At 38.8% G+C, this 14,440-nt stretch overlaps 1 protein-coding gene across 1 annotated transcript in view; it reads left to right on the top strand.

Moving 5' to 3' along the window:
• The window catches only part of LOC123774016 (cortactin-binding protein 2), an 87,173-nt gene that overhangs the window by 34,962 nt on the left and 37,771 nt on the right, over positions 1 to 14,440 (top strand). The window contains 4 exon segments of the mRNA XM_045768091.2: positions 5,074 to 5,253; positions 9,071 to 9,231; positions 10,486 to 10,691; positions 12,103 to 12,351. Of these exon segments, the coding sequence (XP_045624047.2) occupies positions 5,074 to 5,253; positions 9,071 to 9,231; positions 10,486 to 10,691; positions 12,103 to 12,351 (796 nt within the window).

Below are 14,440 nucleotides of genomic sequence, written 5' to 3' on the forward strand. Positions count from 1 at the left end.
CAGCGAAAGTGTTAATAACGATGAAATAAACAGGTGAGTGCAATTATTTAATGATGATAGTGTCATAGGAAATCCTGACTGATAAAAACGATGTACAGTACAAGGCTCGGATATCAATGAACCCAATACTGTACTGGGCATTATGTTCACAGCACGAGACCGAATTCCACAGCACACAGCTGTGGTTTGATGTGCTACGCTTCATGAAATGGGACCTGATGTTAATTTAGAAAATAAACTTGTGGAGAATGACTTGTGTATTCAGGATTTAGTGACCAGGATTCGGATAATAGCAGTGTTGTGGCTACTGTTCGCAATGTGTGTAGTATGTGGGGAGGCATTATGCTGTGTTAAGTGCCGTCGCCAAATGACTCGCATGTGGTGCTATGCTGTGATTGGATTACGAAATTACCATACTCGCCAGAACTGCTTAGTGGTTTGTTATGGTGCATAAAAATGAACATAGATATATACTATATAATGTTTGTATACAATGTATACAAATTTAATAAGAGCAAAAATAGTACGTTTTATCGTTCAAAAAATATAATGTTGTGTCCATATTAGTGATACAACTATATGTGCATACACGTTCTACAAGTTCTGTGATACAAATATCATTATTGATGGCCCAATACATCATTGCACTTGTAAAAGCCATACACTTGTATCAATATTAGAAAGAAATTACGAATTTTGAAATTTTTTCCCACACACCAGGGACTATTCTTACTAAATACATTGTCTTGTCAGTAGTATCTTATCTTGAGAGGATTTCGGGACTTAGCATCCCCGCAGCCCGGTCCTCGATCAGGCCTCCTTTTTGTTACACCCCCTCCCCCCCCCCAGGAAGCAGCCCATATCAACTGTCTAACTCCTAGGTACCTATTTACTGCTAGATAACAGGTGCATCAGGGTGAAAGAAACTGTCTATTTGTTTCCGCCTCTACCGGGGATCAAACCCGGAACCTCAGGACTATGAATCCGAAGCGCTGTCGTCTCGGCTGTTAGGCCCCCCAGTTGCTAGTAACTAGCAATGTTTGTATAAATTTTGTATAGTACTCTTATCAAGTTGATTTTTTGTTCTAATTATCCTGTATCAACTTCTTTTCGCATGAAATGCTCAAAGCTAAGTGATCATAGAAATTATTCCTGTATTGTTGGTTGATTTTTCTAATTAAAAAAAACAAACAGTATACCAATGGCAATGAGAAGTCAAGGTACGAAAAATCTGAACAATCACATTGTTCAAAGCATAGCATAAATAACAAAAAATTAGGAATTAGTAATAACTAAGACATTGAGAGGCTTAATTGCAGTGCTGCTTTGTTACTTTTGTTGCTTATGTTTTGTTACATAGTTTATCAGTTACTGCTGTGACTCGTACTCCTTTTTATATTTGTTCACGAATCATAATTATAAATGTTGAGCTATGTTATCTGTTACACAGTACTGTATTCCTGTTTATTATGTGTGTATTTATATAGAATAGCATTATTTTAGCCTGTGGTTGTAACAGTGCACCACCAACAGACGACCAAAGGATTACAGTACTGCAAATGCCATGGGCAAACAGCATCGTCCAAATCCTCATACTTAAAAGATTTCAATATTTTTGTCATTTGTCATTTCATCCCTGCTCACCAATTTATTTACAAACTGTCATCTGCTTTCTTTGCTGTTTTATGCCAGGAACAACACTTGTACCACTACTATTCCCTTCTATCAGCCACTTGGCTCCCGAGCCGCAGTCTGTTTCTCTGATCCGCTGCTGCCTTATCTGTGGTAAAGAAGTTACCCTTTTCTGATGTACACTCGCTACACTTACTGTACACCGGACAAATATACAATTAGTATCTGTGCCCTTACAGGCCTTCAGGCCTTCAGTATGTATTCCTCATGAAATGCTACATAAACAAATGCATTTGTAAAATTTATTAGTACATTATTTTCAATATTTACAAATAAAATGGCAAGCTTGGCAAGAATTAGAAGAAAAAGATCCAATTTTTGTTAAATTACTTTACATGGTGAACTGATAATCTGGATTTTACTGTGTTCCTGTCTATAATCTGGATTTCTTGTCTCAAGAAATCCAAATTACAGAGGAGAAATATGGTAGGTGGATTTTTGTTGTTGTTTAGAGGGATCCATTACATTGCAGTCAATTTTTAAGGGAGCACTGTACAATAGTGTGTTTACTGGAATTACACAGGTATCTGGAATAAACAAAACTATCCAGCATTGAATATAATGAAAAGCCATATTCAGACGATGAGTCACAATAACGTGGCTGAAGTATGTTGACCAGACCACACACTAGAAAGTAAAGGGACGATGATGTTTCGGTCCGTCCCTTCACTTTCTAGTGTGTGGTCTGGTCAACATGGAAAGCCATTTTCTGGTGTGCCCCTCAGTGGCTACCTGAGCTACCCACTTGGATAGTTCAAGATGTAAAGCATCCTACCAGGCCCCTATGAGTCACAAGTGCCTACCATGGACTAGGACTAAAATCTGGCCTTCCCCTCAATAAAGGCAAAGGGAGTCTAGGGATAAAAGGTCAGCCCAGAATGAAAGTAAAAACACCTGAATAGGTAGAGCATACCAAAACAAGCAATTGCATCGAAAAACATTGGTAACTCTGAAGCAAGTTACGTACACACTGTGCAGATTCGTCTACTGGTTAGCAACACTCGTTCACCAGTAGATAGTAGCCCTGGTGACTGAGGGGGTCCCAGCCAGCTGCCCCAATTGTACATGTGCGGCCAAAGTAAACCTCGAGGACCACGAAAAGAAGGGAAGAACAGGAATTGGGAGCCACTGCCAGGGACCCATTAGAAAGAAGGAAATGGAGAATAGAGCCAGTGAAGAGTTGAGTTGCCATAAGCAACTCATCAGATAAACACTGTGAACATCAAAGGTCCACAGTTGTTCAATATCCTTCCAGCAAATATAATAAATATTGCTGGAACAAAAGCGGAAGTCTGAGAAAAATATTGAGCACTTTTCTACAAGAAATGCCAAACCAACTAGGCTGTAGTGGATATGTGGTCCTGCAGGCTGCTCCAAACAACAGCCTGTTGGACTAAGCTTTCACATGTCACTTGGGGAGTAGACCTCACAATATCATGCCGGTACATTCCAGGTACAAAGAGAAGTTTCTTTCCAGAAATCCAGCATTGCATGTAAAGGGTCCCTTCAGTGGCTTCTTGAGCCAATTCACCATAGAGAACAAAAATGGTCACGCTGTGGAAAGTGGGAAGGAGTTGTAAGAAACCTCAAAGGGGATCGGCACTGGGTCATGTGACCCAATGCCATTCAAGTCCAGCACTGCCGAGAAATATTCGCCAAATACCGAGCTGCCAGCATTCAATTAGACCCTCCCCTCCCCAAAACCACGAGCCTGCATATCTGTCAAGGATATATTAGCAAAGAACCTGTGGATATCATTGTTCTGCGGATTGGCTGCAGGCTGGCTGAACTGAACAACCCAATTGATAACCCGAGACGACTGGGCTCTGGAACAGGGAATCAGACGCACCATGTTGACAACAAAGCATTCCCCAAGGCATCCTGAGTGGCATGCAAGTAAAGGCAGACTGCTGCAACCAGATAAAGAATGTGATGAATCCTCGCCTGGAGAAACAAATTGTCAGGACTAAAGGACACCTCCAGAAACCAGCCTTCTAATTCATAACCAGGAAGCATGGAGATGGCTGAAGATGAAAGATGACCCTAGGATTAACGGAACAAATCGTTGTTTTGTGAGAAGAGTATGAAGCTTCCCAACATGATAACAATAATTTTGTTTGGGTGAGGCAAAAAAAAAAAGAAAAAAGAGTATCTGTATGTAGAACCAAAGGGGATAGAGAAATGAAGGAAGATACATAAACAAGCACCTGATCCAGAGACCATGAAGGCTCAGGAGGTAAATTATTAGGCCAGGGCAAAAAAAGGCACGAGACAACTAATGAGATGACAAAAATGAAATGATGTCAAGAAAGAAGGGACAATGACTGGAATTAACATGGGGGACTAGACAGTGGAGAGAGAGAGAGAAGTCCCAAACTGTGAGGCCTTTGCAGTAGATATCTTTCAGCTGGAGTAAAGTCAGTTGGATTTTCTTTTCCCTCCGGTTTGGATTCCTTTTCCCGTCCTTTCCAGGCTGCAGACATTGGCAGGTTGATCCTTCTGGCCCCTTGGTGGCTGGCTCTGCCTTGGTTTTTATTCTTTGTAATTACCTAAGTGTAGTTACAGAATGAGAGCAACGCTTGTCATGTCCCGTCTTCCCAGTGCTCTGTCGTATAGAGCTTTGAAACTATTGATGGTTTTAGCCTCTGCGACCTTCTCGCCTAGCTTGTTTTAATCGTCTACCACTCTCTTTGCGAAAGTGAATTTTCTTATATTTCTTCCGCAGATTTGTTTAGTTTAAATCTATGACCTCTTGTTTGTGAAGTTAACAGATCTAAGGAATTCTACTTTATCAGTTTTATCGATTCTCGTTACTATTTTCTACGTAGTGATCATATCGCCTCTTTTTCTTCTATCTTCTAGTTTTGCCATATTTAATGCCTCTAACCTCTCCTCGTAGCTCTTGTCCTTTAGTTCTGGGAGCCATTTAGTTGCGTGTCTTTACACTTTTTCCAGTTTGTCGAGGTGCTTCTTAAAATATGGGCACCATACAACCACTGCATATTCCAGCTTTGGTCTAACAAAGGTCATGAACAATTTCATTAGTACATACCTCACCATCCATGTATTTAAAAATAATTCTGAAATTGCAATTGCTGTACTGTATTGGTATCCATGAGGGAGAGGTACGGAGTACTGATATTTCGTGTAAATTTTTCATCTGGGCCATATACTATAGTACGTATTATATATTCATTAAATTAGTCGTGATACGCATAAGCTTAAAAATAATATTCATATAACTACAGTACAATATAATATTTTGGGCTTTTAAAAATAAAAAAGTTATCAAAAATATATCACAGGTTATCATACATTTAAAAATAAATAATTGTCTTTTGACTATGTGTTCTTGATAGGTGTGTAAACACTCTTAAACAGGAACTGGAATCTGAGAGAGCAGCTAAGAAAAAAGCAGAAAAGGAGCTTCGTAAAGTACAAGAAACACTTGAGGAGGAGCGAGGAAGGCAGAAGCAGATAATCCTTATGTTGGTCGAAGAGCGGAAGAGATTGGCGCTGCAATATGTTGAAGAAAGAAAACGATCTGAGGACTTGGCTCAGGTACTTGGTAACATTTGCTATATTATTGGACTTTAGGCAATGATTGTTGACAAAGATGTACAAGCAAAATAGAGATTATTACATTTTTCTCATGATGGCATTGATTGAGGATTAAGTTTCATTTCAGTGTTTCTTTTGATGTTTAACATTTTATAAAAGGAATTACTGAAAGTACAGTAGTACAGGACCTTATTTACCAAATGTAATCTGTTCCCAGAGACGGCTCGTAACCTGAGAAATCGTAACCCGAAACTAATTTTCCCATAAGAAGTAATGTATATTGAATTAATTTTTCACACTCCCAAAAATATTAGCTTCAAAGTACATTACATACTATAATACAAAATGTGTGTATATTATGTATGTACACGTTATAGCTTACCTTAATTAATGACTTGATGGCATATGGAAGACAATAAGGAGGGGGGGGGGGGGAGGAGAGGTGTTATTGTTTGGAAGGGAAGTCCCCTTCCATTATAATATCAGGCAGTGATGACTTCTCTGGGGTACACTCTCTTCTACCTTTTGCCTGCATAACACTAGGAACTGGTTGTGGCTCACTCACTGCTTGTTTCTCACTAAGAACCTTTCCATAGAGACTTGTTTTCATCTGTGGTCATCCTCATGTGTTTTCATAGGTTGAACCTTACCACTGACTTTCTTGGGGGCCCATGGCATGGTATATATTAATTACCTTTATGTTTAGAAACTAAAAAAGCTGTAAAGCATTGAAATTCTTTACGAAGAATTCAAGTGCTGTCATCACTGCATGGGAAGCACAGTTAAACAAAGGTGCGGTCGCCCATTCCACCCGGAATCACGCGCTCGGTCGACCCATAAGTGTATCAACAAACTCGCAATTCGGGGCAAAGCTCGTAAACCGAATTTAATTTTGTGCAGAAATTGAGCTCGTAATCCGAAAAATTCATAAATAGGGGCATTCCTAACGCGAGGTTTACCAGAGCCACCTGCTTAGTGACAATCGTGCTTGAATTCTTTTATAAAGAATTTCATTGTTTTTGTGCTTTTTTGCTTTTTGAACATAAAAGTAATTATTGTATATCACACCATGGGTCCCAAGAAAGTCAGTGGTAAGGTTCAACCTAAGAATATAGTTGTGAGTAGAGGCAGTTGAGGATATTCCTTCCTCATTAAGAAAATGTATGAAGGGGAAGAACTGCAAAGTTTTGTTGAAAACACTCGCCCAGATAAAGCTGTAGCAGGCCGTTGCATTGATCTTTTAAATGACAATGTGATGTTGACCAGACCACACACTAGAAATTGAAGGGACGACGACGTTTCGGTCCGTCCTGGACCATTCTCAAGTCGATGAGAATGGTCCAGGACGGACCGAAACGTCGTCGTCCCTTCAATTTCTAGTGTGTGGTCTGGTCAACATACTTCAGCCACGTTATTGTGACTCATCGCCGACAATGTGATGTCTCTCTACAGACAAGTGTTAAAATGAAGGGAAAAACAAGTGTCTTTAGACAGATTTTTAGTAAGAGAAGCAAGCAGTGAGCCACAACCAGGTCCTAGTTGTATGCCTGCAAAACGTAGAAGAGAGAGTACTCCAGAGAAGTCATCACTGCCTGATGTTATAATGGAATGGGACTCCCCTTCCAAACAGTAACACCTCTCCTCCTCACCCCCGTCCTTACTGTCTGCCATACGCCAACAAATCATCAATAAAGGTAAGCTATAACGTGTACATACTACAGTACAAAATGTGTGTGTGTATTATGTATGAAATGTATTTTGAAGTTAATATTTTTGGGAGTGTGGAGCGGATTAATTCAATTTACATTATTTCTGATTAGAAAATTCATTTCGAGTTATGAGCCGTCTCTGGGAACAGATTAAATAAGTATATGGAGGTACCACTGTATACTGTGTGTGTGTGTGTATGTGTATATGTATATATATATATATATTGGTGTATACTGGCAGCAGGTTTTCTTTCAAACATGTTTCATTGAATATGACCGCATATTCTGTATTTATTATTTTCTGGTTTAGGGCTTCTATCCCTCTAACTATTTTCTTAGCATCAGGGCTTAATTGAAATAGGAGTTCTCCAAAACTCATTTTCATACTTTTAAGGTGAAGAAAAGAAGTGAATTACTATAGAGTGTATTACACTTATTTGTATAATTTGCACGACGTTTCGAACCTCCATGGTTCATTCTCAAGTGAACAGATCTTTACAATACTAGTTGATTTTATTCCCACATTAGGTCAGGTGATAATACAATGAAGGTGAAAACACGGGGGGATACATAAGGGATAAACATAGGGGCTGCAGAAGGCTTATTGGCCCATACGAGGCATCTCCTATCTAAACACAAAGATTAATCCGGTGTAATTGGCCTGTTATGTTGGACATTGTCTTCTGTGTTGGCATCGATATGTTCTTGTCTTGTCCTTACTCTCATGGTGGGTAGAGTAAATAGTTCCGTGATTTGGGTGTTCATGGTAGGTCGCTCTATTCTTATGTGAATTGCCTCAAGAATTTGTAATCTTCTTGAATCTTGGGTTTTGTCTATTATGCAAGTATTCTTGTTCAACATTTCTCTTGTTAGAGTAATGTCATGGGCTTGTCTCATGTGATTCCTAGGGGCACCAGATTGAAGATGGCATGTCAAACGCCTCGTCAGCTTGGTCGACGTCATACCTATGTACTTACATTGAAGGTTTCATCCTTCGTGGGGGCAAGTGTACATGTATACAACGCTTGACTGCTGTAGAGGGTTCTCCGTCGGCTTCGGGCTGTTTTTGATAAGGAGTTCGGAAGTCTTCTTGGTTTTGTAGAATATTATCAGGTTAACCTGATAATATTCTACAAAACCAAGAAGACTTCCGAACTCCTTATCAAAAACAGCCCGAAGCCGACGGAGAACCCTCTACAGCAGTCAAGCGTTGTATACATGTACACTTGCCCCCACGAAGGATGTAACCTTCAATGTAAGTACATAGGTATGACGTCGACCAAGCTGACGAGGCGTTTGACATGCCATCTTCAATCTGGTGCCCCTAGGAATCACATGAGACAAGCCCATGACATTACTCTAACAAGAGAAATGTTGAACAAGAATACTTGCATAATAGACAAAACCCAAGATTCAAGAAGATTACAAATTCTTGAGGCAATTCACATAAGAATAGAGCGACCTACCATGAACACCCAAATCACGGAACTATTTACTCTACCCACCATGAGAGTAAGGACAAGAGAAGAACATATCGATGCCAACACAGAAGACAATGTCCAACATAACAGGCCAATTACACCGGATTAATCTTTGTGTTTAGATAGGAGATGCCTCGTATGGGCCAATAAGCCTTCTGCAGCCCCTATGTTTATCCCTTATGTATCCCCCCGTGTTTTCACCTTCATTGTATTATCACCTGACCTAATGTGGGAATAAAATCAACTAGTATTGTAAAGATCTGTTCACTTGAGAATGAACCATGGAGGTTCGAAACGTCGTGCAAATTATACAAATAAGTGTAATACACTCTATAGTAATTCACTTCTTTTCTTCACCTTAAAAGTATGAAAATGAGTTTTGGAGAACTCCTATTTCAATTAAGCCCTGATGCTAAGAAAATAGTTAGAGGGATAGAAGCCCTAAACCAGAAAATAATAAATACAGAATATGCGGTCATATTCAATGAAATATATATATATATATATACAGTATATAAAATATGAATGTTACTTATAAAGTTTCATCAATTAATAAAATGTCAAAACATCAGGTATATAATTGATAAACCATAGTAATTTTTTCCTATCATATCGAAATGGTTACAGATTTTATCTGAAGAGAAGGGTAGAATTGATTCAATGGCTGAAGGCTTGGAGGAAGAGAGTAAAAAGTCACTACAAATGGAGGCTGAATTAGAGAAACAGCTTGCAGATTTTGACACGGAACGCCAACAAATGAGAGGTCAGCTGGCCAAAAAGGAAGAAAGGTAATTTGATATTAATGGACTGTTAAATGAAGCCCATCATCAGGGCTAATTTGTAGACCCGGTATTATTCTAAACTTCTATGTATTTCTCTAAATAATTTGTATTTATCTATTTGCATGTGACTGAGTTCCATCTCATGGGTCCCCCATTTATCTTGTCTGGTGCAACATTTCTGTATTTTATTGCTTTCTCATACCTACTCTTGAAGTTGTGGATAGTTGGCCTCTACACCCTCTTGGATCTCATTCTCCCTTATGCATGGGGGGAGTTGTGTAAAACCCTGGTTTGTGTCTCGGCAGAGGCTGCAGGATCCAGTAAGTTCAGTGGAACTTCAATTTCAACTCTTTTTGACCATGTCGTAGCTCAGTCGATGAAGGCAGCATCTGGGATGATCTCGGACGCAGGATCGAATCCTCGTCACGGCCCTTGTGGATTTGTTCATCCTTGTTGCATTTTATTATTATTATTTTTATTAGATTTTTTGAAGTTCTAATTTTATGGGATTTCAAGAAGCATATACGTGTTTAGAAATGAGTGTGTACTGTATTTCTTAATGCCCAGTGGCTTGCATGTTATTTTTAGTTTCAAATAATATGTGTTTGTCCACTTTGTGTATATCTCTGGTTATAAGTTATTCCTTGTTAGGGTCTTTGGGGTCTTTGTTTGTTTTACTGAATTTATTTGACTTTAGTGGTTGTTTCCATGCTATATCTTTGAACACACCTGCATATTGAGTTACAACATGCAATACCTTTTTATGATTATAAAAGGGAGGTTTCTGTTGCAACTGGGCAGTTAAGTCCATCTTCACCAACACACCCTCCCAATTTGCCATTTATATAACTTGTAATTTAAGTGTTTGTCACGGGATGGGGTTACGACTGCTAGTCATAATCCAACGAGAAATTTTAAGTGTAGCTGCAACAAAATTTTTATACAGGGGGTTGATGCTCGGGTAGTTCCCAAATGTCATACAAGATATTCTTGTGCTCTGGGAAGGAGAGTGCAACTTTAAGATTTGCTGTATCCCTCTACGGTAGGTGCATGAAGATGGTTAGTGGATTTTTTTATTTTTTTATTTTTTTAATCAGATTACACTATCATTGCACTGGAACACAAAGCTAAGCAGTTGATGCATTATTGTATGGGAATTTGAAAGATTAAATAGTGTAGTGTTTCCATGATATTTAGATGAAACTTTTCTTTTTCCTTCTAACCTTCCCTTGCTTACAAAATTACTGTTACTCGTTACAGGATAAGTGAACTGGAGGCTTTGCTAGAGAAGCAGCAACGAGAAGTTGATCATTATAAAAAACAGTTACAAGAAGCACACAATGTAGCCATGTTCCAGCAGACGCTCTCAGTATCCCCACCACGCATAGGAATCGCCACGCGTCCTGCCCCTCCACAACTGCCTGCTAAACCTGCTACCCTCACTCAACCTCAACCTAGGATGCCTGGTCAGTGTACACTCTTAATGATAAGTTTGTTTTGACTTAGCAAACTGGTAGCAGTGGGCTGGATAATCAGTGGCTATGGAAGCCTTAGTTCAGGCCAAGCAATAACAGTAAATCACCCTCTTATTGTCACCAATATATTTAAGACAAGTTGACCAGACCACACACTAGAAGGTGAAGGGACGACGAGGTTTCGGTCCGTCCTGGACCATTCTCAAGTCTATTGTGACGTGAGAATGTCACAATCGACTTGAGAATGTTCCAGGACGGACCGAAACAATGTCGTCCCTTCACCTTCTAGTGTGTGGTCTGGTCAACATACTTTAGCCACGTTATTGTGACTCATCGCCTGCATATTTAAGACAAATTTGTGCAAAGCATATTTCAGGCTATTTTATTATTACTGTATATGCAGTCATAGTACTGTACTGGTTGTAGTTGGAGACCATTAAGAATAGCTAAAGTGATATAATTTTTGCTTTATTTCCTAGAGCAGTTAATGGTTTACATGTTCCTTTTTTATATTTACACTACATTTTTTTTTATAATTCTGGACTGTTTTAAGTCTTAGCATTTTATAAAATATAATGTGCAAAATTTTGGTGTTCTTTGTCATGTGGTTCAAATTTTTAAAGTTTTATTCAAATGGAAGTTTGTGTTGCAAAGGTAGGAAATCCATATGTAGGTTTAGTTAGTGAGGTTTTCAGGCAAGTTGGGTGGAAGGGTGAATAAGTGATATATCAGTTAAAATGTTTACCATGACAGAGGCAAGGAGGAAGCCATTACTTGTGTTGTACATTTAATAAGACTATATATTACTAATAAGACTATATAAGACTATATATATTTCATAAGATTGAAAAGATAAGTGAATATCAAATGCACTGGTTAAAGTGAATAGTGTAATGTACTGTTGTCATAAGCATTTGTTCATTTAGTCATTAGGTTAATTTACAAATTATAGTCCAGTATGTCTGAGTTATACAAATATGCATTCATTCATCCATCAATCATTACCCCTTTCCTCAGTTTTGCGACTTTAGGGGGATACAACTGGTCCCGAGTCCAACCTTCATCTCCTTTGTTACGGGATATATATGGTGTTTTACCAGTGCCTGGTTTAGAGAATTTTCCACTGTCAGTCTCATCTGAGGCTAGGGTTCCTTGGTGACAACCTGATCAGTGAGGCTTTTGCTGATCATGGCCTATGGGCCAGCATAGTCATCATATAACCTGACTGATCAGGTACTTCCTGTAGAAACTTGTTTATTTCCTTCTTAAAGACTTTCAGTCTCATATGGGATCCAGGACTGTTTGAATACTTAAAGTTTAAATTTCTAATTGAAACTAGGGTGCACAAGTAAAGAGCATGACACTGGGAAGGTCTGGCCCCATTTATTTTTTCCCCCTTTAGGTGCTTTAACTCCTCCCAAGATAACACCTCGTGTGAGAGCATCGTCTCCGGGGATTGACGAAGTCACTGGCGTTCCGCTGAACTTAGGAATGAATGTAGCTCAACACCATGTTTCTGCTGGGTGCCATTCTACTGGAGGAGTTAGCAATCCACCTCATAATGTTGCTGCAGGTGTTGCTGCCATGAGTAGTGTCACTAAGGCTGTTCAGCTCACTGCCACTGTAAACTCTGTTCCTGTTGCTGGCCCAAGTACGTCAATAATGTCTTGTGTTATCATTTATTTGTGCGAGTCATTGCACTTGTAATCATTTTTTTTTGTTCTTCGTAATAGATTCGTGACACCGTATTAGAAGTTTTTTTATGGTGTTCACTACTAATAAAGCTGAAAACTTATTTTATTTGCTTGATTCCACATTGATTTGTTAGTGAAACTTACCATTGTTAATTTCATACACAATTCACTTTTACAATGCATAGTCTTGAGTCATGCTTTGGATATAACATTGTGATAATCTTTGCTATCATAAACTCGATTGCTAATTTTGTCACAATCACCCTTTCCCCCTACTATCTGTAGCTTTTGCAAGTACTTTATTTTGTATACAGGAAAACCAGAGTGGTTGAAATTTTATAATAGTTGAGAACAGGTAAATAGCACTTTGAAATAATAGCCATTATCTGTAATTGTTATCCACTGTAAGTGATAGCCGTCATCTATGATTGATATCCACTGTGTAAATGATTACCATTATCTATAAGTGATATCTGCTATCTGTAAATTATATCCATTATTTATAATTGATATTCAATGTCTGTTAATTTACAATATCAATTGTCAATAAATTGAATCAAAATAAATAACAGGCTTTGTTTAGAAATGGCATCATTGACCATAAATAAGAGCCATTGTATGAGGTGATAGGCACTGTCTGAATGATAACCACTCTATAAATAACAGCAATTGTTAATAAATAAACAGGAAGTTTTGACTCTTCAGTATATGAAATGCACATTTCTGACCAGAGCACTTGATTGCTCGCCAAGGTAAGTATCTCCTGTTAGTCAGATAGGATGACATTATGGGCGCTGGTGCTACAGGGAACCGTTCAGATGTGCCTTCAGGGTCATCGAAGGTGCTAGGAAGTCACGTGAGATCAGTTCAGTGTGGCTCGTAACACTCTTCAGCAGAACAGTTCCTAAAGACTCGAAGCCTTGCCAAACTCTCACTTAGGTTCACAGGTAACGGTAAAGTGACTGCCTGTTCACCTGCTTGGTCAAACCAGTTGCTCATTACTAGGTATACAATTTTATTCAAACTTTGTGTGCATTAGGTGAAAAAGAAAACCCAAAATGCTTCCTTTTTTTTATGCAAATACTATATAATGTTTCTAACATACTGTATATAGATTTATAAATCCTGAATATGAATTATTTTTCAAATGTTCATTTTATAAAGGAATGTGAGGTCCTGTTGCATAATGCGTGCACGTACCAAACTGGCTGTACTCGCCTAGTTGTACTCACCTAGTTGTGCTTGCGGGGGTTGAGCTCTGGCTCTTTGGTCCCGCCTCTCAACCGTCAATCAGCAGGTGTACAGGTTCCTGAGGCTGTGTGTGTGTGTGTGTGTGTGTGTGTGTGTGTGTGTCTGCCTCGTGCTGTGAACAGTGCTACCATTATTTTATTTATATTATCATCATCATCATTAAGTGATCCTATTGGCAAAAGCTGCATGGCAGTGCTATGAGTTGCTAGCCCAAAATAATAGTAAATATGTAACAAGAAACTAATACCACATATTTGCATACTTTGCAATTTTTTAAATGGTTTAAGGACAAAATGTATATATAGTTGCTGCTGCATGCACTGCTTATGGTTGCTGTCTGAGCACCGAAGCCTTCACGTTCAGGCAGGGGTGTCCACGATTATCTTGCTAAGATGACGTGTTTACTGGAGACCTGGGGAAGCAGATGGGAACTCTAGTACTAGCAAGTACTAGCAAGATCTCTAAATCTTGTGCAGTACTTTAATGCATCCCTGATTGTGATGCGCAGTTTAAGGAATAATAGTGAGCACATGCCAGATTGTGATGCACAGTTGAAGGGTTAAATACTACACTAGCAGTATTGAACTGACTATGCAATTTGGTTTATAATGTTTATCATCAAACTGTATAGACAAATGTCATTAAGTTAAACAAAGGGAATTATATGTAATCCTAGAACTCCTTCCTGAGATTCATCTATTTTCTGGAATATTTTTGGCTTGAATTCTTTACAGGGTTTTGAATATTGTATTCACTTGTTGAATTTACAAAGGCAACTTCAGTGTTGTCACGTAC

This window comes from Procambarus clarkii, chromosome 10 (assembly GCF_040958095.1).
Source record: "Procambarus clarkii isolate CNS0578487 chromosome 10, FALCON_Pclarkii_2.0, whole genome shotgun sequence".
In the NCBI taxonomy this organism is placed as follows: Eukaryota; Metazoa; Arthropoda; class Malacostraca; order Decapoda; family Cambaridae; genus Procambarus; species Procambarus clarkii.